We start from the raw sequence: 26,371 nt of genomic DNA on the forward strand, positions 1-26,371 counted from the left end.
TATTAGTGTTCTGTGCATAATCTAAATGTGACTTTGCATCTAATCCTTAACATTTATGTTGCCTGATGTCCTGTTATTCTGGATGGTTCCTGTTTATAGACAGGCCAGTTGTAGCTCTTTGCAGGTCGCTGTTGTTACACACTGGACTTGTTCACTCACCAGCTGTAAAAAGTTGGGTGAGTTTTACGGGATAAATGTTGAGCTTCACAAAATTAACAGTATCTTTTTTAGCTTAAAGCTTTGAAAAGGTCCATTCAAAATTCTTGCAATGTTACAGAGCTGGGGAACATTTGTCACAATCCATGTTCTACCACAAATCTCCATTCACACTGCACCATTCAGAGCTAATTCATGGTGCAGTTTTTGTGCAGGGTAGATGGAGTCAGTAAGGAAGAGTTTTTAAGTGTTTTCTTGGAGACCTTTAAATAAGAGAGATTTACATCATTGTTTCACAAAAAAACCCAACCAAACAACAAACAAACAAACAAAAAGCCAAACAAAGAAAAAGAAAACCAAAGCAGAAACTTTTCCTTACAAGGTGCTTTTCAGATTACATACTTAAAAAAATATTGCTTTTTAGTTACTTTGTACTTTTGAGAAACCAGGAGTTAATTTTGATAGCTATTTTGAGTTTCTGCCTTGTTTTAGTCTCCAGAATAAACAGCATCAAAAATACTGTTGATCACTGTAGTGCACTTTCATTTTTATCTCCGAGTGTTTCTCGAAGTTTCTTTGGCTTTTGCAAATCTGTCAGAAAAGAAAAGGTAGAATAACAACACTGGTGATGTTACATGGCAAGTATTCCGGTGACCTTGAGCTGAAATGCTTTCAGAGTTCATACTTGGCTTTGTTTTTCTCCAGCTTTGCTTCCACAATCTAATTTTATCTCCAAAAGTGTTTGCCATGGCTGTTTGCCATGCTGGGAAGTGTTATACCATATGTTCATATTTCTTCCAGTGCTTTTGTCTGTGCTGGAGGCCAGTCTGACTTATAGTACACGGACAAATTCCTTTGATCATTTTTCTGGTGTTTGGGATCTCAGGTGCTGTTGGTGTGTGTCTGCTGGCACCCACCTACACCATGTAAATAATCTCAGCTTGTTCTCGTTGTTGCTGAACAAGTATTTGTTGTAGAGGGAAGTGCATGTCAGCAATCTGGCATGAAAGTCATCTCACACAGGTCAGAGCAGCAGTTCTTGTGGTTGGCTTTGAATCTTGCTAGTGACAGTAACTTTTTTCTTTGTATGGTCTTCAAAGTTTCTTCTGAAAGTTTGTGCTACAAACTAATGCTGAATCCTTGTCTGAGAAAAGAAGTGGGTAGCTAGAGGATTTTTCAACACTAGCAAGGGATAAGAAAAGGGAGGAATACACAGAATTATGGATTAAAAACAAATGCAAGTAGTACATGTGCTGCCATTGATGGTGCTTCAAAAAATTGCTCAGCATGGACAGTGCAGAATAACAAATGAAAGTGTTTTTATTTGATTTGTATTTGGGGGAGTTATTTCTGATTTATAAGTATTAAAGGACACAAAAGGCAGAGTTGGTTGCCTCTGATTTTCATGCATGATGTAGTTTGGAGTACTTCAGTGATTTTATTTGATGTAGTGAATTCAGTCCAACCTGTCATCGTAGGGGAGACTGGAAGATAATGGGAACTTCTATCTGAGGAGAAGGGCAGCCCTTTGAGCCCTTTGGCCATGGTTTTGCAAGGCTTAGATTTTGAAGGCAAAATCTGCCACTTCTCTGCCCACTACACGGCCCCACAGTGCCTTGGTCAGCAGTGCACTTCTGCAGACACCACGGAGACAAAACCAAGGCCTCACAGGATGGCCCTGTGGGCTCACAAACACAGACATTCTGCACAGGGCAGATAAATGAGCTGCTGCTAATTGAATTTGTATGTACATCGTTCAGCAGTTCTCCTTCCCCCTCCTCCCTCCCTTTAGAAACGAAACATGTTCAGATCGCCTGAAAAATGGTGTGTAAGAAATACTCTTTAGTTAAAAGAGTATTAAAAAATAACTTTGATATATATTAATTACAATTTCATTTAATAGCTTATTGAACGTTATAGCATTTATAAATAAAAGACAATCATAAAGCATTATTCTGACTGTTAATTAGCTCTATTTATTCTCCAGATTAGTTTTTAAATATGCCCTCTAGATGCCACTTGATACTAATTAACAGAGTTACATTATTATCTCTATAGAAAGCCATTTTTAATTAAATCTAAAGCAATTTAAATTAGCATGAGTTTTTACAGAAATTAAACTCTGGTCAGATGCTTAATTTAGCCTTATAAGACAACATCTGATGACATGCTAGTGTCAGTTCTCCCAAGGGCCTTGACATCTTTTTTGGAGATTATTTTTTGAAGTTTGTTTTCAGGGAAACTTGCCAGTATACTCTGGTGTTTAATATTCATGATGAATTTAACCAATATTTTTAAAGACTAAATATTGATGGGAATACACATGCATTGCAGTGAGCTGAGATAAAAACACAAAAGATGTGTCCCTGCAGCTTACAGGCTATGGAAGTCCCTGGGTTTTAATGTGGAGGAAGGTTTGTGTGGGAAGTTGGATTGCATGGGCTGGATGGTGTCCCATTACAAATCAACCACGCTTTTTAACCACTATTAAGATTACCCTTTTGCTTTGCAATAAGAATAGGATTAATCACAAACCCACAAAGTCCCTTCTCTGTAATAGAACAATAGAGGGATTGCTCCCACTCTGGGTCCCTAGAAAATGTGCCTCTCACTTAGACGTTTAGATTAGCACAGCAGAAGCTTTTCTGCTAATGGAGCCTAATGATAAAAATTTGGCTAAAGCATTTCCCTGTGGCAAACCCTAACTAAAATAGCTGTATTTAGAGTGGGGTAGGATGCCTTTCATCTCCCAGAATAAAGACTGCCCGAGCAGTGTGACCCACCTGCCAGGCATGGCAGCCCTCCCCAGCACCATGGCTGATTAAAATGTACCTTTGATCTCACCAACCCTTCCTCGCCCTGCCTTCAAATAATTAGCCAGCAGCTCTGTTTCTACCTTGTAGCTTTTTTCCACTGTAGCCTATTCCCTCTGGGCAATGAACCGTGTGGAGCATGTCAATGCTGACCACAAGTTAGACTTTCTGGAATGTTAGATTGGGAACATTTTTTTTCTTCTAGTTTCTCTCCAGCTGCCTGGGAACGCACCTGGAAAGAGGAGTCAGCTGTTGAAATGTTATTGCAAATTTATGAATAAGTTTGGAGTAATTAAATTCAAGGCACATTTCCAGCATTTTATTTATGAGCTGTATACTAAGGACTTTAGAGGGTTTAGTAGGGGAACACCAATGATGAAAGCAACGTAGCCCAAGCTTATAATCAATGAGATTGCTGCATGTAGACATGGCAGGGGGGAGTGGCTTTAAACTGAAAGAGAGTAGATTTAGGTTAGATATTAGGAAGAAATTCTTCCCTGTGAGTGTGATGAGGCCCTGGCACAGGTTGCCCAGAGAAACTGTGACTGCCCCTTCCCTGGAAGTGTTCAAGGCCAGGCCGAATGGGGCTCTGAGCAACCTGGTCTGGTGGAAGATGTCCCTGCCCATGGAGGGGGGGTGGAACAAGATGATCTTTAAGGTCCCTTCCAACCCAAATCTTCCTATGATTCTGTGACTGTCCTGTAGAGAGCTCTTTTAAATGGGAGGGTTGTGGCTGGAGTTTTCTGTTGTTGGAGGCAGAGGGGGTAACCTGCTCTGCACTTGCAGAAAGCAAAGTGCTGGAGCTCCTTACCCATGGAAGGGTTAAAAAAGCATTTGCAGTGTCCTTCACTTCGGACAAGAGGAGAACATTTTTTTTGTGAATGTGCTGAACTAATACTACTGTCTCTAACTCTGAACTAATACTACTGCCCAGCTGTCTCTAAAGTTTCACATATACAAACATTTTCAGCGAGCCTTGTATTAGCTTGATCTGGGAGAAGCCCTGTGGCTGCAGTGCCAGCCTGGTTAAAGGGCTGTGCTCACATTTCCTCCATATTACACTTTTAGTGGCTTCTTGGCATGTCCTTTCCAGCTTATGCTTGCTGCAATAGTTACAGAAGAGTAACTTTAATGATGGCAAGAGTAGTTATATTTCATTAAAATAATCCACCAAAGCTGTTTGACTGGTATCAATCATTTCAGAGGGTAGTGTAAGCTAGAAATTTAACAGTTGCCAGGAATTACCACCTGTTTTTACAGCATGCACCCTTCTTCAGAAGCCATTATTTATGAGTCAGGACATGCACTGTTGCCCTTTACAGCAGCCATTACAATTTCAAAATGGCATTTTGCTGATGTGTTTGTGGCAGAGGGAACAACTTTGGTAGCCAGGTGTTGAAATCAGGCCTGACCCAGAGAGGAAAGTGAGCTTTCTGGTCTCACCTGTGAGTCTGCAGCAACTTTATGCCTGAGGATAAATGCCAAGCTTAAATCTTTGTAGTGTGGGGTTTGTGTGCTTTCCTGAAAAACATGTCCTTACTACAGGTCTGTGAGTAGCTTTTTCGAAGGACAAATGATGCTACAATACCTCTTGCTTAGGAATGTGAGACATTTTGCTACTGTGATCCTTCTCCTTTACAAAGGCAGCAGAGGGGAAGGTGCCTCTAGCCCAAAGCTGGCTTGGTGCTGCTGAAGTGTGGATGGGGTACCTCACTGGGATACCTTGCTCTGCTTCTGGAAGCAAACACTGTTCCATGATCTGGGGGCCACAGGCCTTTCCCAGTTCACCCAGTTGCAAATGATCTCTTGCTTGCTTAGTCTGCTTCAAAGGTATCAGTTGCTTCAGAGCTCCCTTCTGTGCTCTCTGCCAGAGAAAAGAGCGTGCCACAGCCGGCTGCTCGCCAGGCTTGGACAGGCATTTGACCTTTAGCTGAAGATGTATGAACTTCTCTAGGAAGCAGCTACGAATATTCAGCGCGCAGTGCCCGTAGGTAATTAGGCAGTAACAGCAACGCAGTCCCGGAGCAATTGCCAAGCTGTCCTGTAGTCATTGGTCCTGTGCAAAAGGGACAGGGAACAAAACGAGGAAAGTAGGGAAATGTGCTGACAAATGAAGATACCAGGTTTTAGCACTGTCACTAACAAGACTGGAAACAGCCTCCACTGTCTGTAGCGTTCAGTCGTGGCAGCAGAGTTCTGTCACATTTCTTTGCACTCCTTGCAGAGCTGTGATGATGGAAAAAAATTATGTTTAGCAAAACTAAGGAATTGGGGGAGGGGGGGCAAAAACATATGTTTCCCATCAGTGGTTAAAGCCGCAAGAAAATTCTTTTTTTGCTCTCAGTTAGTAATTGTGCTATTGCTGCATCCACGTAGAAGTCAAGTGCCACAAAGTGATTTAACCTATAATCAGCAGTGACAAATAACTAAAAAGCTATATAGAAAAAAAACCCCTGATTTGGTTGTATTGGGTGGGTTTGGGGTTTTTTTTCCCAGAGGTTGAGATGGGTTTTTTGGATGTTTTCTTCCAAATAAAGTTTTCCTCATATTCTGCAAGGGAAGAAATTAAAATTACCAGTTCTTGAATTAATATTTCTGATGACTCTACTGCCTTGAGGAAAATAGCTGTAGACACTGTTGTCCATTCCTTTCAGTGGCAAGTCCAACAAAGCTCTTCTTTTTCAAAATCCAGTCACCCAGATTGCAAACTTGTCTTTTCTTGGTGAGAACAATTTGTGTCGGGAGGGAGATATACTGAGGAGTTTTCCTGGTGTTTGCTTTTACTTCAAAGTACATTCCAGGCAAAAAGGATAGCATTTATGTAAAGTGTATAGGCTTTGAGTCCAGGCTGAAATGTGTGTTCATATTGCGTTACCTTAATCCTGTTTAAGGAAAAAGAAGAATCATCTACCATCAGATTAATATTGATTAAATGTCACAAGGATTATGAAAGAAACATACTGTACACTTACCAAACACTGAAATCAAGTTTAAAAGTGTGCCAGATTTATATTTTATTTCCTAAGTGTCTTCCCCAGCTGATCTGTTTGAAGCTCACATAATATTCTCCTTGATAAATTTCCACTGTGTATTCCTACTTCAGGTGCTCTCCTGAGTTTCTTTGCAACTTTGTACAAGAATGCCAAGAACAGCTTCAAAGGAATTCAGTGATGACATTGCTATTGTTGAGCTGCAGAAAAAATGTTGAAGGACCCCAAAAACTAGTCAAGAAGGAAATATCTAGAGGTCAGCATAAGTTGTAGAACCTTTCTTCATATATCTTTTCTCAGTTTGGATGTGAGCCTGCCTGTTCTTTTCTGTTATTCTCTTTATATTTCTCAGACATTCAACCTCTGAGGCAAGGCTGCTGAAGATGGTATCTCTGCAGGCACATACATCACTAATGACCCACATGCTCACCTTAGAGCTTGCATCTCATCTTATTGTTTGCAACTTTTCTAGCTAAAAACCAGGCTCCATTGATTTCTTGGGACTATGAGTCAGAGAACTGTTTCTCCTCCACCCAGCAGAGCTGGTGGGACTGGAGTCACAAGGATTTCCCATCTGGCCTAACTCAGCCACAACCCAGTTGAGCCGACGGGCTGAGTCACTCCCATGTGCACACAGTGCCAAGACCGACATCTAAAAGATTTAAAATAATTTATATTGCATTTTTATTACAAACACTTTGTTGATGGTTTCATTATTGCCATTATTATTCATGATTTCTTGATTGCCCATAAAAGAACAACTCCCCGACACTTAGACAACAAAGGCAAACAGACAGACCTTTGCAATGAACTATTTTTATAGAATCTTAGAAAGAAACATGAATGAAGGTTTATGGCTTTTGTTCAGTGCACTGGCTTAACCTAACCAGGCTATTACTGTTGGGCCCTGAGATGGAGCTCTTATTGATTTCGGATTTGATGGGTTTCAAGGGGAGAAACAGCAATTACTATGTTCACCCATTTAAAAACATAAATTAAGGATGAATAAGGCTTTTAAAGTGAGGAATTAAAAGAGGCAGCCACAAATAATTTCTACCTGTATTGAATTGGATTGGATTTACTTCCTGGGCATCTGTTTGCACACAGCCTTCTGAGTGTGTTACATATTATCCTGATGAGAGCTACAGAGGACAGAACCTCATCAGATGGGTGTTTTCATGAACAAATTTCTGAATGTGTCCTGATCAATAATAGTGGGAATAGAGGTAGTTTATGGAGATCACCAGCGCACTATTGACTTGAGCCTCTTGACTTGAGCTGGAAAAAAAATCACAGCAAATCCTTCTCCTCCCCCCTCATTTGCACAGTACTACATAAGATACACCTACTTTATCTCCAAGTTTGTCACAGGGCTCTGAGTCTTCAATTCCATTAGAAAGCAGTGATATACAACACTAAAGGTGTAGTGTGGGTCTGGAATTATTACTAAAATAATACACAGAGTTGGAAAGAAATGTGTTGTCTGGAAAGAAAAAGGAAAGTGGGGAATAGCCAACCAGGTGCATCTGCACCTGAGCGGAAACCTGATTTCTCTTCACATTCTGTTCACCCCCAAGTGCTGTTCAGCTGATTGCCACCTACCCTTGACAGCAGGAGCATCAATCATTAGTCTAAAAATACTTCTCATCACATTGCATTTGAGCTCTTCTTCTCCCTCTTCCAGCTGATAGCAGGGGAAGCCTAAAGCAAGTTTCGTGCAGAGGGAGTGGTGTGTAAACAGTGTCCTACCACGATGTCTGGAGATCAGTTCTGGCCAGAGGGAGCAGGGATGGCCCTTGCCTTTGCACCAGGGAAGGTGCCAGGACAGTGCCATGCAGCACACAGGGAAAGCAAGAGGCATTTTGAAAAGCTGAAATATTGATGCCCACATTCCTCTGGTTGGATCTGCTACTGGTTAAAATGCACATTCCGACTGAGATTTATTCCCTTCTTGTGGCATTTGTAGCTCCTCCATTCCGTATGGATTTGCTGGCATCTAGCCAGCATTGAGTTCGCACTATCACCTTTACCTTGGTGGAGTGTAAGCAATTTCTCAGTCTTTTCTCATAAAGCTCATGAGAGTGATCAACCAACTTTACATTTCGACAAGAATGGCTGGTGCTTCCAAAGGCACTCTGTGACAGGAGGCTGGCAGACCAATATGCACGTACAGAACATAATGCTTGTGCTTTGTTTCAGTGCAAAACTGGGATAAAAAAAACACATTGTTTTATTACCACGTCTTGGGTTCATGTTATAGAACAAGATGATTGCCAAAAGCCCAGCCCACTGGCTCTTTTTGTTGGCTCTTCCATGTTGGGAGCAGCGAGAGCAGACTGCTGTGCCACACAGAAGCTCTGCAGAAGAAAGGATGGTGTCTTCCTGTGCAAGAGCTGGAGCTGTTCATAAGATGCAACAGACCAGTGGCACTGGAGGCTCCTGTGGTGGGAACAGAATGGGAAGAGGGAAGATCGAGAAGCTGGATGTTGCTCCAGCAGATCACTTGCAGTGATCCCAACCACAACCAGGCTTGTCTCCTGGATGTGGCAGAAGAGCTCTAGGAAACGACTAGAGCCAGAGAAAATACAAACAGACCTGTTCTCACAGCGTTTCTTCTGAATCTCAACTGACAGAAGAGAAAGAAACAAAACAGAAATCTCCAAACCCTGAAATTGAACTGTAAATGCTCTCTTGCCATGGGACTCTTGATTTCTGTTCTTGAATGAAGTGAACACATGCAGGGGTCTCTGCCATTTGTGCCCCCACACCTTATGCCCTAGAAAGGGGGAAAAAAGCCCAAAAGCCAAACATTCATTACGTGAATCTTTATGGTGATTCAAAATACTTTGGGTAGATCCTGTCATATGCTTTGTAAGTTCCTGACTGATTGTGTGGAATTAAGTTATTGGGCAGAGAACCAGCTAATGGAAACACATTGATGAAATGATTTTTGAGGGACATTAAATGGAACTTAAAATAAAGCTGAAATGGCTTTATGGATTTTTCAGTCAAACTGTTTATGAACATTTATCGATGGTAAATTACACAGTGTCAGAAGAGGGAATCAGTAGGTATGGCTTTAATAGAAGTCCCTCTGATATAACACTGTAAGAAAGAATAATATATTGCCTAGGGATGTCCAGTACAGTATGTTTAAATACTAATGATAGTATTGTTTTCTTCTGTCTTCGGCTGTTTGCAGATAAGTTACCCTTAGCAACAGCAGAGAGTCTCATATGATGAGAAAATATTTTCAGTATTTGCAAAGAAATAGAAATTTTCTGTTAGGCATTTTTCATGGTAGATAGAAAATAGTTTAATAACAGATAATTTAGGAAGCAGAAGCTGTGTTGTACAATAATAAATGCAATTTACATTTGCTTTATACTCAGTAAAAGTGAAAGGAGGAGGTAGTACTTTGATTGAAAAGGGAGATTGTAGCAGCTGATTCTTGAACTGTTGGAGCTGTGCTTTAATACTGCTTGCCAAAACCTCGGGTAGAGGACAGTGAAAACAAAACTAGAGGAGTGCAAGACTAGAAGGCAATTGCTGGTCCTGCAAATATTGTCCCTTAGTTTTGAGACACCACGTCTTACAGTCAGGAATTTGTCAAATCTGTTAGCTTGTCTGTCCCATCTAACTGAAAAGCTGCTCCCATTTTGCTCCTCTTTTGGCTACAAAACACTTTTCTTCCAAAATATATTTGGGACCAGTTTATTGCCACTTGCTCTCATATCAACATTGGCCTAGAGCCAGTAGCTCTTTTTCCTTCATGTTATTTATCCTCCTAATGTATTAATACACAGCATGAGTATCCTCCCCTAGCCATCATGCTGCTAAGCTACAAAGAAAAGTCCTTCCGGGCTTCTTTTGTAGGATAGACTTTTTCTGTTAGTGCAGTCATAACAGTATTTCCTCCCTGTACACTCTCCTCCCTGGGAATGAGCTGGAAGGCCACAAGGACCCCCAGTTCGAGGATTCACTGATGATTCTTAAAATAATGTGCTTTTCTTTTCCTGTTCGCATTAGACTTTCCTCACGCCTTTCAATTTAATGTCATGTTTGCCATCCCTTTGGCTCTGTCCCACTGCCATGAATCATGAGTAGCATTCAGCTTTTATCCAGGGATATTCCCATCCTGGAAGCATGTAGAAGAAATTTTTACTACTTCTAAGCACATAACCTTGGACTTCGCATTTTCAGTCATTTGTTTCTCCATGACATTCCAGTTCTCCTCAGCAGAGACAGAATAGCCCAAATCAGTGTCAACAGCACATTTCCCTCAAACTTTCCTTCTTTTTTTGCCAAAGCCTTTAGTAACAGTTGGACTCAATGATCTTAAATGTCTTTTCCAACATAAATGACTCTATGATTCTAAAATTACTAAACGAGGTCACTTCCTCCAGCCTTCACTTTCAACTCCATCCAGCACTGATGTTATCCCAGCCTGGCTGGGGACTTCCACAGTGGCCAAAAGCCAGACTTTGACACAAATGTCCAGTGGAATTGAATTAGTCCAAGGCAGTTGTTTCCCTCGGGAGCTGCCAATCCCCCAGGCAGAGACCAAGACTCTCCAGCACAGAAGAGGGGGGGGCTGATGGGAGGGGGCACATTTGGAGTCTATAATATAAATTTCCAGTAGCACAAAAAGAAGAGGATGGTTCTTTACTGAAATCATCAGGCAGCGGGTTGAAACCAAAGGAAGAACTTCTCCAGAATATTTAATTCATCTATCAGCCCCCTGCTACGGAAATGGGGATGCTTAAAATGAGAATTAGGGGAGGTGAGGAGAGTTTATCAGTGTCTCTGCAGTGGATGGATGACACAGCCAATTCAAGGAGTCCCTCAGCTGCTGACAGCCAGAGTCAGGGGAGGGATGTCTCAGTCCTAGTCCCTCAGCATCCTCTCATGGCTGATGTCCTACTCCTTGACAGGGACAGGTGGCCCTTTGGGAGAGTCTGTGTTCTTAAAGGAGAATAATAAGAAATTATATTGTCAGGGCAGGAAGCCTTACCAAGGCAGCTTCACTTCTGATTCTGATCAAAGCAGAGAAACAGAAGGGTTTGGAAATCTCATTCCTTTTCCCAGCGCATAAGGGACTCTTTCATGGATCTAGGAATAAAGGAGGCAAGGAAAGGGGGTTTAAGAACTGTGTAGGGAAAGGAAAACAAGGAAATGGGGGAAAGGAATAGCCAGCTCATTTATTTTCAGCCTTGTTGAAATGACTGCATTGAAGTTTCACTAACCTTGTTTCCAGTGTTGCTTCCTGCATTTAAACTAAAATGAAAGCCTGGAAAATCCCAAGTTTAGAAACGAGCTAAAGGTTCTCCTTATTTGGCAGGCATTTCTGGTTATATGCAGTTTGTTATTTTGGGCTTTGCATGACTTAAGTAGCTGACTTAAGGTGTGTAAAAGTGAATTAAAATTCCCATGATAAAGTCACCATACGGGTGGAAAGGGCACAAGAATATCTATGTGCATCTCTCCAGCTGCACCTCCTCATCTTCCTTCCCCCCAAAATCACTGTTTTATTATGCAGAAATGTGCAGGTTCTATCTTTTGCTACGTTTCAGTGCAAAGCCAAGAGCCAAGGCGATCGAGTGGATAAGCAGAGACTTAAATCATTTGGAAACTGTTGAGAGAGGACAGATCTGATAGTAATAACCTTCATGGCTGGCAAGTTACAGCTGTTTGTGACAACTTGTAACGATGAAGGTTTATAGTAAAGTTAAGAGCTAAATATCTCTATTGTGCCACAGGATCAACTTCAAACTCCAAGTATAAAGATTCCAACTTTTATCATCTTTGAGTTTACTTTGTTTTTCTCTAGCTTGACAAGAGTTGGAGTTCTTTAATAAATGTTAGAGTGCTTGTTTTCATTCTGTTTTTTTTTTTCTTTAACCCAGTGAGACAGCTTATTTAATTTATTTCAGTGCAAAGAAAGTGTAGTCTTATTGAAGCCCTAGGTGTTTCTCACTTATAGCAGAAGTTACAGCAGGATGTTTTCTTAACATGTTTTGCATAGTCTCAGAACATTTGTTATTCTATAGCGGTGACTTCCAGACTGCTCATAAGTAACCATTGTAATAGCACATGTTACAAAATATCTCAAATTGTATTTGTAGAAGTTCTCATCAGGATCTGTAGTTTGCATAAATAGCTTTATCAAGAAAAAAAAGAATTAAAGAAATAAAGAAATGCCACTGGTTCTGTCTGCATGCAACACTGAGATCGCTGTGATGACTGTAGATAATGAGTGACTAATTGTTCACAATGAAGCTGAAGACAAGACCACAGGTTTTAATTTAGGAAGACAGGTCATACTTGCTCACTGGGCTGACAGCTATATATTGGAGAACATTAATTTCTAGTGCACTCTGTGTGTAAAGCAGTTAGTACCATTCTTAGCTGTGTTTTAGCTGGAAGTTTCAGTGGGAGCGGGAACGTGATGTTCAGCAGCACAGAGTGCTGGTGACAGCACTTGGGGACTCCTGTGTTCCGACAGAGTATTTTAAAAGTGGAACAGCTTCAGAAAAGAGCAATGAGAATTCCAGAGAATTTGCTTCACAGTAATTGATTCAGAAAGCCCAAACTTTTCAAAGGACCAGAGCAGGTTGGGGTGGTTGGGTCACCGGCAGTATCTGGCTACAGAGGGTGGAGATTCTGCTCATGTGGGGTCGATTGGCTGGCGCACACAAGAAGATTTAGTGGTTGAAAGATGAAGTGAGACCAGTTCAGATTAGATGCACATTTTAAATGAGAACAGTTAGTGGAAAGGCTCAGGAAAGGATGGCAGGGGCTGCCTTTGTCTTGAGACAATGATATGAGGAGAGAACATCTTTCTAGAGAAGACAGCATGGCTTGATCACAAAATACGGACCCAGTTTAGGGATGACTGGGTGAAATGGCCCAACTGGGCTGTGCAGGTGGCCATGCAGAGGATTGCAGTGGCCTGAAACTTAGGCAAACTGTTCACAGTACCCAGCAGTTTACAGCTCGTGATCTAAAGCCAGTCAGCAAATGGGGGGAGTGCTTCTTCCCCGCCGTCTCTGAGAGAGGAGGGAAATGAGCAGAAGTTAAATGACTTCTGGGTCACACATTAAACTGGTGGCCAGGCTGGGACTGGAGCAGAGTCTACTTGTGCTGCACTGCATCAGGTGGACACATCCCTCCTTTTGCCCAGGCAGGATCACAGCCTGACCAGAGAGGCATCTGCAGTAATAGAGCCAAAAATTTTCTTTTCTCCTTTAAGAATCTCTAAGAACCCAGCAAAAGAAATAATGTTGTGACAGGCATCCAGGTTCATTAATGAGGGATGTAGCTGGATTAGATGCCTGGTTAACAAGGAGTATCTTTTCCAAGCTCCCTGCATCACTTGGATCAGCAAACTTTTCCCACAGTTGGGGTGCAAGCAGCTGCTTCTCCAGCCAGAAGTGCAGCTTACAGGCAAATCCCAGTTGTAATCAAGACAACCAGTTGCAGATGATCAAGGTCTGGATTTTCTGGGGACAGAAGGGATGTGCAAGAGAGAAATGGGGTCAGGTAATGGGTTAAATTGCACCTAGGTATGATTTGACAATCACTCCCCTGATAACAGCTTATAATGTTTACAATTTGTCTTCTGTTTTGTTTTGTGATTTCAGGAGCAGAAGGCACAGTGTTCCCTAAATCTATAGAAACTCCCAATGTCAGGGCAGACCCCTTCAAGGAACTAAGGTAAACTTTGGAATATGGTTTAATGGTAACTCAGTGGAGCCTTGTTGGAGTTGTGCATTTTGCTGGGCATCATTTCTGCTTTTGAATAAGCACTCGGGGATTCGCTTTGAAAGGCATCATGAAGAGGATGCCATGGAAGGGAAGGGACCTGCCATATTTACATGTGATATGACCAAGCTAAAGGCAATCACAGGTCATGAGAGCATCCTTTCTTCTCTGTAACGTGCTCTGTGTACCCTGGGCTCAGCATTTGGAAAAAAACCAGATCTTTTCCTGCTTTTGCAGGGAGATGCTGGAATCTGTGCTGGATCACAGGGAGTAGCAGCAGGCAAAAGGATAATGTTCTCCAGTATTATCCGCCTTGCAGAATTGCAAACCCTCCCTGACCTACACGGGGTATAGCTGCGCATGTATGAAGCTGCTGACACTTGCAGAGATGCCACTTGCTGACAGCAATGTGCCAGGAGGGAATAAACAGCATGGCCCTTGGGAACCAGCTCTGCCCTCAAACTAATGCTGGGTGTTATATTTATTTTATTAAAAAAAGAAAAAAGTGTGGCACTACAGGCTAGTTTGGATGACTAGGTGGCTAGTCTCTGAGAAGAGACTAACCATATGGCCTAATAAATTATTGACTGAATCTCCTGATATTTCCTGACCAAGAGGGCTGCAGGGGTTTGCCTCGATACTCTAATTATCCTTCCTTAGAAAAAGAAAGAGAGAGAAACATGAAAAAAACTCTCCAGAAGGACATCTTGTCCTTAGATCTTGGGTTGCAACTCTCCTTTGCTGGAAACTGCTGGGGATGAAGCAATCTTCAGACAGCTGAAGTTGTGCATGAGTGCTGCAGATTTGCTGTGAATGCACAGAGGTGGGGAGCACCTCTCATGAACTCTCTCTGCTGTGATAGCAAGGATAGTTGTGGCCCAGCTAGATCACTGTGGAAGACGAAGAATATCCCATCTGCCTTCCCTTGGGTCTATCTCTGCCTTTCAGTTTCTCTCAGGAAACCCTCTAATTGTTCCCATTTTGCACTCTGGGGCTCATAGGTCCGACAGCAAGAGTGGGGGTGGTGTGATTCAGTTTGATATGAAAGTTTGTTCTCTTTCTCCATGCACTGACTTTAACCCTGCCTTGTGGTTTTCCCAGTTTTGGTAGACTTCCTTTAAAGAAAGGGGAAACATGGTCTTTGCTCAGCCTGACCTGCAGCTGCCAGGTCAGCTCCAAGTGGTGGAAGGAGCCCCGTGAGGGCAGGGAGCAGTGGGACAGGGCACACGTACCCTCCATTTCTCTGGGCAGAGCCAAGCAAACGAAGGCATCAGTGGGTGGGTGGATTTCTAGGTGAAGTCTGGGTGACAGAGGCTTTTTGGCATAGCCCATGTTTACTGACAATTTCAGAAAAAAAAAAAACAAACAAACAAATGCAAGATCGTGGTTAAAATATCCAGCAGCATCTCTGTAACCAGGTCCTATTTTGAGTAGTGCAAAAGAGATGCAAAATTTAGGTCCAAGTTTGTGGTTACTTAGGAATTTTCTAAAGATAGAAGGGGAAAATAATACAAATAAGTGAAGGATGTCATATTAGAGGGGACAAATGTGAATTAAAATGGCCTTAATCTTATTGAGTATGCTTCTGTTCCAAAGAAAATTAAGCTAAATGAAATTGAGATGAATTAATGTAGTATCCATGCAAGGGATTGATTCAGTGTATCTGCTTTAAGAAATGTTTTTATTTCACTATGTAGAGAGCTGTAGGTAACCAACTTCATTTGAAATTAGCGGACTGGGTGAAAAAAGTCCTGTAAAAATGTGTTGGATTATCTTGGTTTGTTGGTTTTGTTTTTTTTTTAAAGGAAAATTATTGAATAACATTTACCTTGGGGAAAGAAGTCCCACAGGGTCCTAAAATATGTGTACTTCTGACAATTTTATCTTGGCAAAAATAAATGTTTTTTCCACCATCCCGAGAAGGAAAAAGCCAGTGGTTGCACGGTATTGGGAAGGTTTCCCAAACAAATCCTCTGTTCCTCCCCAAACCAAGAGCTATCCATCTGTCTCAACATGTTGGATCACTGGCTGCTTCTTAGGCAAAGTGGTGCCTTTTGGGGGCAGTACAGAGTTAATAGCGAAAATAATCTTACTCTGAGGGGAGATTTTTTGGTTCCTTCCTATTTTGATAGCAGAGCATGTGCATAAGTTGTCCTTTTTGCCTATTTATAAAGATGCTGCAGTGACATGGGACTGGATGAGATGGCAGCCTATGGGTCCCGAGGTGCTGGGAAAGCAGCATTGAAAACACACACTCAGTAGCTGGCTTGACTCTAAAAGACCTTTTTCTGCAATAAATAGTGCAAACTTTCTTTACTCCTTAGGCTGAAGTTCTCAGGTGGAAAGTGCACATTCAGCTGCTTCAGGCACCACCAGCCTCCCTCTCTCTTCCTGGACCAAACAGTTGTGATTAGTTAAGTGATTTATCCATTCGCTCTTCTCACCTCCATATGGATTCCTGCTTTTTTGTTAGACTCCAAAGTAAGGTGGCAGCCACTCTTGCTATGGTAAAGTGAGGAGACCAACTGCTCCTGTCAGCACTGGGAGTCAGGACACCTGAATGTCTTCCTTCCCTTCCTCCTCTCTCCTTAACAGTCTGAATTCCCCAAGACAGGCAGTATGCTACTGTGCCAGTCACCTCTGTTTCTTTCCTTCTTTCCCTCCCATATCCCAAAGGCCTTCAGCTGTGCCCATGTACCATGACAACTGACACAGCCCAAGTTCTTGTTCTCAACAGACTTCGTCCTCGTTTAGCTGACGAATGGTCTTTGGTTCATAATTCAGCTGTTAGTAAGTCAGTGGCTCTAGAAGGTGGTCACTGTCCTGGTGGGCCTCTTTTCTCAGTGTCCTTTTCAAAATATTTTCGTCTGCAATGGATTAGATGGAGGCAGTTCTGGTGGATAAATGTGTGTAGCCTTTTCCTTGCATGCTAAGCCCATTACAGGGCTGCAAGAATTGTTTTGGTGCTTCATTGAGCCAGGTCTGGACTTTGCTGCTGAGTCTTCTCAGGAGGTTCTCTCCCTTGCTGCAGACATACCAATGTGTCCTAAAACAATCCTGTTCAGTGTGCCCTGTGGTAGAAGTGCCAGAACTCATAAATGTCTTGTTTAGTGGAGGGTGTAATTAACTTTCCTACCCATGCTCTAGAATATTCTTTAATAATTACTGGAAAACTAGAGATGGCTGACAAATTATTTTATATACTTCTGTGAACATTTCCATGTTTTTACTTATTTAAAGTCATTTTAGACACCCAGATGTTTTGGTTGTTGTTCATTGGGTTCTAAACTGGTCAAAAACAGTAAAAAGGAAAGCAAACAATTTCAAATTATTTTCAAATGCTTAGAATGTTTAACTTTGCCATCCTGTATCATCCCAAAATAGTTTAAGGGGAGGGCTTGGGAGATTTGTTTGGACATTGAAATATTCGTACTCATCTGCATTGACTCTTTTTAAAGCAGGTTGGTGCCTTCGACATATGTTAATGTGATTGCTTGTGTATAAAAGTTGAATTCAATATGACCTTCTCTCACTGGATTATTTTAGTAGCATCCAAGTAACTTGTCAAGAGCCTGTCTTGAGAGCCTATCCTTGACACTGGCAGGAATCACCTGCCTTTTTCTATTTATCTTTTTCCAAAAAAAGCAAATATATGCCAGCAGAAGTTGTCCATCAAACACAAGATCAGCACTCTTCCAAGGTGAGGGATAAAGGCTGGACAATGAATAAGGGAGAAGGGAAATAGTTTGAGGGGAGAGGATTAAAAGGAGGGGAGGAGTGCTGTGTTTGAGTATCCACCCCCATCCCCCAGCTCAGAGCCACTGTTAAGCACCTCCCCAGTGTCCAGGTCATGCTGGGCAGGGGCACCCGCAGCACAGAAACCTGCTTTAGAGTATTTCTGTTCCCAGAGTTAAATAAAAAGAAATCAGACAGCATGAAATTCACTCCATGAGGGGGCAAGCACACACCTGGAATTCATCCACAGATATTGTAGGTTAAAAATGCAGTAAATCGCTCATCCAAGGCCCGGAAACCAAGGGATGACTGTTTTTTTCTGTAATGCACAAATACATTTAAGGGAGAATTAATCCTTCGGGCTTAAAGGGGTAATTCTTGACCAAAGTTAATTATGAAGCACTGGAAGTACAAAATGGCAGATGAAATGTGCTTGCAGCTTGGTTTTATTAGAGCAATTCTACCTTACAATGTACAGAACTGAACTACCCAAATAGTCCAAGAGAGACCTATTAAAACAAAAAACAATTTAAATACAGTGCTTGGCTAACGTAACAATACTCATTTCAAAAAACAATAATTCTTGTCAGATTAAGGTTTCTCTCAGCTGTGTTTCACAAGGCAGCATAGATAAGTAGGAACATATATAATGTTTCTGTCTAAAACCCATTACATTAATAAAGATTAAGAGAATAAAAATTAGAGCAAATGCAAAAAATGAATGGTATGAAAGAGGAAGTTATTGTTGAGAAATGAAAGTAATTTATAAAGACTAGGGTGTGATACTGAAACACTGTTTAGTTCACAACAAACACTTGTGGATTCCTGTGAGGTGTCAGCAAGGGGGAAATAACCAATGTACCTTTGAATTTAGCCGGTGTTATTTTCCGATTGATTTGCCACAAAGGATGCAATTTTTTTTCTTTGTTATACCAGTGCAATCACAGTAATTTTGGTAGTCCTTACCAGCTTAAAAAACAACAGACTTTTTTTCTTGGGACAAGCTTTACCTTCCACATTGTAGCACTGTTATCATATGATACAGATGAGTTGGATTTACACAACTATCTCCATTAAAGTCAACACATATCTATTTATATACAACTAAAATGAGAGACCAGGCTCCTGGTTTCTAAACTTCAAGCTAATTTGGGTGGCCTTATGAGTGATAAGTTTCTTTGAATGGCAGAGCTCCTCATCACTCCATTTTCTTATCGAGGACACCACATCTGATCTAACAATTTTCCCATGACAGTTAACACTTCCTGAAACTCTTGCTGTTGGATGAGACTTTCTCAGAGCAGAAGGCACACTGAGTTTGCAGCCACCTTGCTTCAGTCTTTCATCCTGTTCACATCCCTCCAAAGCTGCTACCTATCCTCTTACATAGACAAGCCACAGCCCTCCCAAATCAAGGCCAGTCTTTCTATAGGCTTCTTGTGCGTGGTGCATTAAGACATATTTCACTATTGGATGTAAGACTTGGAGTTAAGGAGGCAGTTGATTGCTGGATCTTTACATTTGTTACGGTATTTCTATTGCAAAAAGGAGGAGAGAAGGGATTGTTGTTCCCTTTTCTTACTCCAGCAAATCTCTTAATGGCCTTCATCTCTTTCACACCCAGCGCCAGATAGGGGGGATTTAGCTCTTGGTGTCCTTTTCTTCCCTGTTTTTAGAAAGTGAAGCCTAGATTTGGATGAGCTGCTCAGGAGGCACACACCTGGGAAGTGGTAGAGGTGTTGACAGAGCTTTGCTGATTTATCCCAGATGGATAAATCATGGCCCTTCCCTGTCCACAGTGCTGCTAATAGCATCTGTCCATAGACAGGCAGATCCTCTTCACAGAGGACTAATGGACAGTGAAGGCAGGCTTGGCAGGAAGGGGAGCTTGGCAGGAAGCTGTTTTGAACACAGTATATTGCTGAAGTAAAAAATGAGGTAGTCTCAAGCTTGAGAAAAGAGGCAAAGCAGTTGGAATTGGTGGTCAAGCAGCCTGCACAGTGTGCCTGAGTCTTCCCAGAGGCCTTCCTGTCCCCTGTGCTCCTGGCATGGGTGGGTGCAAGAGCCTGCATATTCCATCAAAGCTATGTGGTCCTTCAAGTGAGAACAGGAGTAGGAATAGGGAAGAAAAGGCAGATTTCTAAAGGCAGTGCTGCCAAACAGCACTGCTTATGAAGTAGAGAGCAGTGGAAATATCCCTCTCATTTCCTGGTTGGTACACCAAATGATGCAGGAAGATACACAAGATTCCTCTTCTTCTGCATATAATTAAGTTGCATAATTGCAACTGGAGCAATGGCTCCAGACAGAAACCAGTTTAACTTTTTCTGAGTCCTGAATAAAACCCAACAGCCAGGTTCATTATTCTCTCTCTGCATTTATTCTGTAGGGGTTTCCTAACACAAACAAAATCTTTTCCTGGGAGATATTAATCATCAGTCCTGGCTGTTATCTCAGATTGAATACCTTTCTTGTATACAAGATCTGTATCCTGCCCAGGTACATTCTACCTGGGTTTGTCATTAGCTTTCAACAGCAGAACATCACTTGCTCCACAATCAGAGCATTCATCTAACCTTCGAGTGCTGCTCACAAAGGTGTGTGAGCCAGAAGTCCTCTGGGACCTGAGAGAAACCCCATCAGTGTGACCAATCTGTACAGTCAGATGTGCACATGTACCCATCTGAATAACAAAAAAAGTGAGCTTGTTTTGCTTTTTTTAACTCTCTGTGCAGCACACCGCTAACCTTGAGTAGAAAATAGATGCTAATAAATGTGAGGTCTTAAAAACGTGAATTATAGCCATTTCACACTCCACGGCAGACTCACATTGGTGAAATGGCTTAATGCTTAATTACAATGCTTGTCCTTCTCTCAAGTGCAGATGACATTCCTCAGATAGATTTTGCAATGACATCTGTGGAAATAAGTTGTGAAACTAATTAGTTATTCATATACTACAGAGTATTGACTATGCACTGATTAAAAGGATGTGGTGACACCTCTAACATGATGTATCTGTCTAGTGGGTTAGTCTGAGATGGTATTTTTGGAAGGTCTTATAGAAAATGATGAAAATACCCTTTAGCCTCTCGATGCAGATGTTTATAGAAAATGTTGCCTTTCATTTACATTTTGATAATGATTAAGGAGGACTGCCATGTTCCAGAGTGACATACCTTACAGCTTGTGCCTTGGCAGGAATACCTGGTCTGCAGGCTCTAAGGACTGTTTTTGAGGTGTCAACTGTAGCAAGGTCTGCAGGTTATTGATTGACTGCAACCATCAGTGCCCTAAGAGCAGTCATTACACAACTACCCAGAAAGGTGGGCAGGCAAACCGTTTTGAGGGGGTGTTTTAAGTGCAACTTGGGCAACATGTTTCCCTTGCTGCAGAGTCTGGCTGATGCTGCTGTTCCACAGGGCAGTCAGGCGATGCTGCACCAGGAATAAGTTGGTGTGCTGCTCTGGGATACAGCACTTGTCATGCTCTGTGAGAGGTGCAAAAACTATTATTTTATCGTAACATTTGTACTTGAGATAGAGCTATTTGTACCAAGGATATTGAGCATGAAATACAGAAGTAAATAGAAAGTTGGCAAGAAAAGTACCTTACCCACCTATCACTGTGATCCCAATCCTTTGCAAATACTGTGATGTTTAGGATGTAATCATGTTCAAAATGACTGAATAGCTCCAAAGCGAAGGAGATTTTCCTTTGAACACTGTTCTTATCTTAAAGAAATGAGACGAATATAATCCACTGAGCACTGTGTTTGCTTTTGGTAGAAAAATACATGGTTTTCTTTAATATTTCTCTCCATCCGTCTCTCCAGCTGTGTATCACATTTCTAAAACCTCAAGTGAAGAGCAAAGCAGGCAAAATAAAAATCTTTGCCTTATTCAGCACTCAGTACCTGCTTTTAAGAAGGACTGTCTCCCTGCTAAGACTTCACCCATGAGCCTGGGAGCTGTCTGGCAAACTGAGCTCCACGTTCCCGCCGAGCAGAGCCCGGCACGGGAACCACAGCTGGGGTTTCTCCTGCTGAACTGCAGCAGTTAAAAAACAGAAAAACAGCTTCCTTCAAACCCAGGATTTAACATGGACTTCTCATTAACCTGGTTCAAAACAGAGAAGGACAGTTTAGACGCTTTCCTGCCCAAGTGAGGAGTTCCTCAGGGCTTTGTTTCCTACTGCCCTGTGCTGGTGCCAGAGGGTTTGGCTGGATGACAGCAATAATACTTATTTGTTAGTTTGAATGAGGTACTTGGAGCTATACAAGTCCACTGCGATTAAAAAGGACATTTTTACAAATACATTAATGGTACTTTAGACTGTAGTCAGGAATCAATAGCTGTTGCATAACCTTATTAAAGAGAGGAGAAAAATGTGTTCATAACTACAGTGGGACCCTTAATTTTGAAAGCAGTGTTTTGTATGCTTATTAAGATAAATCATAAATATTCACTGTGACTACGGAATTTTTATTCTGAATTTTTTTCATGTGGAATAGAGTTGTTTCCTTAGGCCAAACAGGAGTATCTATGTCCTTTCATCATTAATTGATTTTATCTTTTTAATGTGTGGTGGCTGCTACTGCTGCTGCTCTGCTCCTCGTGTATTCTGCAGTATGGATTTATCCCATGGATTATTGTGGCACCTCTGGGTATTTTGAATTGTAATAATTTCTGAGCAAGTAACATTACTGAGTTTATACTAAAGGAACGTCACTCCCAGCTCTCGAGTGGTGTTTGGCCTCAGCTCTGCACGTGGCTCATGACAGCCCCTTAATAAAAATGACTCATCAGTCAATCCCCTGCACAACCCATAGTTGCCCCCCCAGTCTCTACTTCATGTAGAATGATAAGAATATATTCTCAGAGTGTGAGCATTAGCTGTGTGCTGCTGTGCACCTTCTGGGCTCAGCAGTGAGTTGTCTCAGCAGTGCTGGACTGGGGAAGGTCAGTGACCCATCTTGCACCTTGTGAACACTCATGTCCCAGGAAGGGAGGAAATGAAAATGCTGAAGCTACTTGTGCTGGCAGCACAGCAGAAGCTGGCAGGTGGTTCCTGTTTCTCGTCTCCATCTTAGGAAAGTTGAGACTTCACCGCCTCATTTCCAGGTTCTGCTGACACTCTGAAGCTGGCAGTCCCCTGCTCTGCTTCCCAGCTGAATTGGCATTGGAGTGACTCACTCTAAAAAAAAAGAAGGATTTTTTTTGAGGCCTGACTTGTGAAATCACTGTATTAAAGGTGAAGCATTGCTGGTTTGAATACCAGCCACCATTTCATCCGTCAGCAGAGGTGGCTGCTATAAATACATACCCCAGTACATACACACAGCTTTGCTGGCAAGTAAAATAATGCCCTGATTCACTTCAGCTCTGCAAGGACATTGTGTCCTTGGATGGAAGAAAACAAACTTAAAATCATGTATTTCACGTGGTGTCTCGTGGCTTCAGGGCCATGCAGTAGATGAGGAACCAGAAATTTTAACCCAGTAATAGTCAAAAGCAGGTGAGTGGCCTCAAGAAAATAAAAAAAAAAAACACACTAGAAATACAGCTCAGATCTCCAGAGAGGAGGAGAAAATCCCCCAGGGTGTGGGCAGAAGGTGCAGAAGGAGAGGAGCTTTGCCCTGGGTTAGGGTCATGGGAATGGGTGTCCGGATCTTGAGACCCTCCTGGGACTTGTTCCTCCAACTGAAACTCAGCTACCAGTCTGTGTTTCTCATGTTGAGTAGACCTCAGTTCATGAGTTATCTCTTGCTTTTCACAATACAGAAAGAAAAACACATTTTCTCCCTCTTTGCCTGGTTTCATGTCATTAAGGAAGGCTGTTGGAAGGCTGGCTGAGGACATGTTATAAAGTGGCACAGGAGAATCAGGCAAGAAAGTAAACTAAAAAACTCCAAACTTAGGCCATCAAGGATCATAAAAGAGGTTGTAAAGCAGAGGGGAAATGGCCTCCTGGTGAGTTTGAGAACAGCTGAGAGGGCTGGATAATGAGGGGATGTGCTGCTCTAAGGAGATGTTCCCTGCCAGTGAACTCAGTGAAAATCTGCTTATATTTGATATAATAAGGGCAAAAAGCAAGACACAAAGGTTTTACGCTGCTAGTGCTGAACTGTGTGGCAGTGATAAAAATATGTCATGTCCTGTCCACTTCCTTAAGTGTTAGCATTTTAAAACATAGAGAAAGAAGTAAAATAAAATGTCTATTTAGGGTTTTTTTTTATTAAGGATTTGCTGTCTTAACTTTAATGAAGGAGTAATAAATACAAATGGATATTAATGGAAGGTTATTAAAGCTGTTCATTTTGATAGAAAATATGCAGTATCTTCTCCTGCAATGCCAGAGGTTAAAGATTATTATTTCCTCCTAAGGTTTCTGAAATTAAATTCTTTCTCTTATGACCCAAAAGGTATGATTGAAAATGTGTGCATGTGAAATGGTATGTAATAAATTCATATTGCAATAAAAATCTCTTTAGAAAAACAGGATATCTTACAGGAATCAGGTGAGGAGTTCTGTCAAAAGGGGGAAGCTTTTTTATAAGCCATTTTGGAAACTCAAATGCTGCCAGGAGGATCACCCGGAAAGCACACAGCAATTTCTGAAAAGGTTCTGAGCTGGCAGCCAGAGGTTGAAACCCATGGTTCCCTGGGTTAAAAACTGGTTGACTTTAACAGGCTTTTTTCTGATTTATACATTTCTAATTAATTACAAATGACATTTCTGACAGAAGTCTTTTAGGGTACAAAAATTAAGTCCTTCATAAATGCTATTTGTTTCTTTCTAAAGCCTCCAAATCTCTCACTACCAGATAATCAATTCTTTTTCCCCTGCAGCAGAAGGATCTGTGCTCAAAGCACAGGGGAAAAAGCCAACCCCAACCATATGGTGCCAGGAGATTTGGGAAATGCATCTCTGCTTCTCGCCAAATCCGAGCCCGTAGGTGAATATCCCACCACAGGCATTGGCTTAATTCACTAATACCTTTTGAAGAACAGAAACTTTGGCCATGTGGGATAACCATTATGGTATTGGTGTTACTATTAATAGGCTAAATTCTGTAGGCAGTGCTTTGCCTTTATTCCAAGAACGGATCTCATGAAGTCACGAGATAACGATGGCCTTGCACACCACATTGTGTCCCTTGGTCACTACAGAATAACTCACTTCAACATAAATGGATATTAATGGAAGGCTATTAAAGCTGTTCATTTTGGTAGAAAACATGCAGTATCTTCTCCTGCAATGCCAGAGATTAAAGATTATTATTGCTTCCTAAGGTTTCTGAAATTAAATTCTCTCTCTTAAGACCCAATTGATGATTGAAAATGTGTGCTTGTAACCACACTGGTAACCACAATGTATATAACCACACTGTAGGAACTGCACATCTGGATACAACCCAGGTCCTGAATTCAGCCCTGGGTTCTGGCAGCTGCCTTAGAGTGGGCCTTGGCCCATCTGTGCCCTGTATGCTTCCATAAATGCTCAGTTTTATCTATATGGGATCAAACTGATTGTATGAAGAAGAGAGTAATTTGTCATTTACTTAGGCTTAGTTCCTCATCCCCACCATTAGTTCATGCCTAATCCTTTGCAAAAAAACCAACAAACTCTTACTGAAAACATTAAGGGCAATACTGCTAAAGAGATGAAAAATGGAACACTAAACCTCTCCTGGTACTTTCCTGTTCTTTCCTGCTTAGCATGTGACAAATTTTCTAAAACACCCACTAAATAGGTTGATTTTATGGGTTCTCAGTTGAACAGTAGGGCACCATTTAATCTCTCCATCCATTGGCATTGTGCTGAACAGTGAGAGAGGACCAAGCAATGAATTTGTCAGAACATTTTGCAGAGCTCTGAGGTACACAGCATTCAAACAACATCACACCAGGAGCCTAAATCTATGAGTCTAGAGGTTACTTACAGATAGAAAGAATAAATCAAGCAATAGAGGATGCCTATAAAAAAAGGATGCTGCCTTTCAAATGAAGACACTTCAGAGTTCATCATAAACCTCTGACATATATTCAGTCACTCTGCTTGCTGTCACCGTCTGAAATATATTTCAAGGTGCCTGCATATTTTATGCTGTAACCTCTAATAAATACATGCACATTTTCAATGATGTTGCATCATACCTTGTGAGCTGATGTGACTTGAAAGGGAATCAGTGTCAGTGGAACGGGAGCTCTGCAGGCAGATGTGCTCAGATACTCACTAAAGGTGTTTCTCTGACTCACGCAGTATGTCTAAATGTCCCTGCAATACCAAAGAGAGTGTTGGTTTCATAAGCATCTCTTTGAGGAATATTTCCTCTAGCTGGATGCCAGTTCCCTAAGTGAAGCAAAGAACCTTCAATCTCCTCAGAGTGTGGCTTTCCTAGGCCAGGCTGTGGTAGGTTACAGCCCCGACTGACCTGCCAGTGGGACTGTTCTGCAATAAACAGTTCTACAGCAAAATAAGTGCTTTTTTTGGTTTGAATTTCCAGGGGAAAAAAAAATATTGATATAAACAAAAGCAACATCTCTGGCTGAACTTTTACTTAGAGTGATGAATAGCAAAATTAGCCTTCAAGAGCCAGACTGAAATTTCAGCAGAGCCACTGAATACTTACGTATAATGGTTGTCTTGCTCCTCAAATGGAGATTATGGCTCTCTTGAAAGAACAATTGCAAGACTTTTGTAGGACCAGTACTTAAAACTGACCATCCCTAATTTTTAGTATCTGTCAGGAATTAACAGTGTGGCATTGATTTATGGAGCTATCCAGGCCACTTCTGCAGAGCTTCTTTCTTTTCAGAGATAAGTATTCTGGGAAGCTGCTAGTATATGTGTTATCCATCAGGACCCGTCAGCCACTCTCCATATGGTTTGCTGCAGTCAGAAAAAAAT

The 26,371-nt window shown here is 41.7% G+C and overlaps 1 protein-coding gene across 6 annotated transcripts in view; it reads left to right on the forward strand.

Annotated features, from left to right (window-relative positions):
- SGCD (sarcoglycan delta) overlaps positions 1 to 26,371 on the forward strand; it is a 327,884-nt gene that overhangs the window by 274,049 nt on the left and 27,464 nt on the right. For all 6 annotated transcript variants that reach the window (XM_017828149.1, XM_017828147.1, XM_017828150.1 and 3 more), the window contains one exon: positions 13,603 to 13,675. In XM_017828149.1, the coding sequence (XP_017683638.1) occupies positions 13,603 to 13,675 (73 nt within the window). The remainder of the gene's footprint in view (positions 1 to 13,602; positions 13,676 to 26,371) is intronic.

Source organism: Lepidothrix coronata, unplaced genomic scaffold (assembly GCF_001604755.1).
Source record: "Lepidothrix coronata isolate B3197 unplaced genomic scaffold, Lepidothrix_coronata-1.0 Scaffold146, whole genome shotgun sequence".
Taxonomy (NCBI): Eukaryota; Metazoa; Chordata; class Aves; order Passeriformes; family Pipridae; genus Lepidothrix; species Lepidothrix coronata.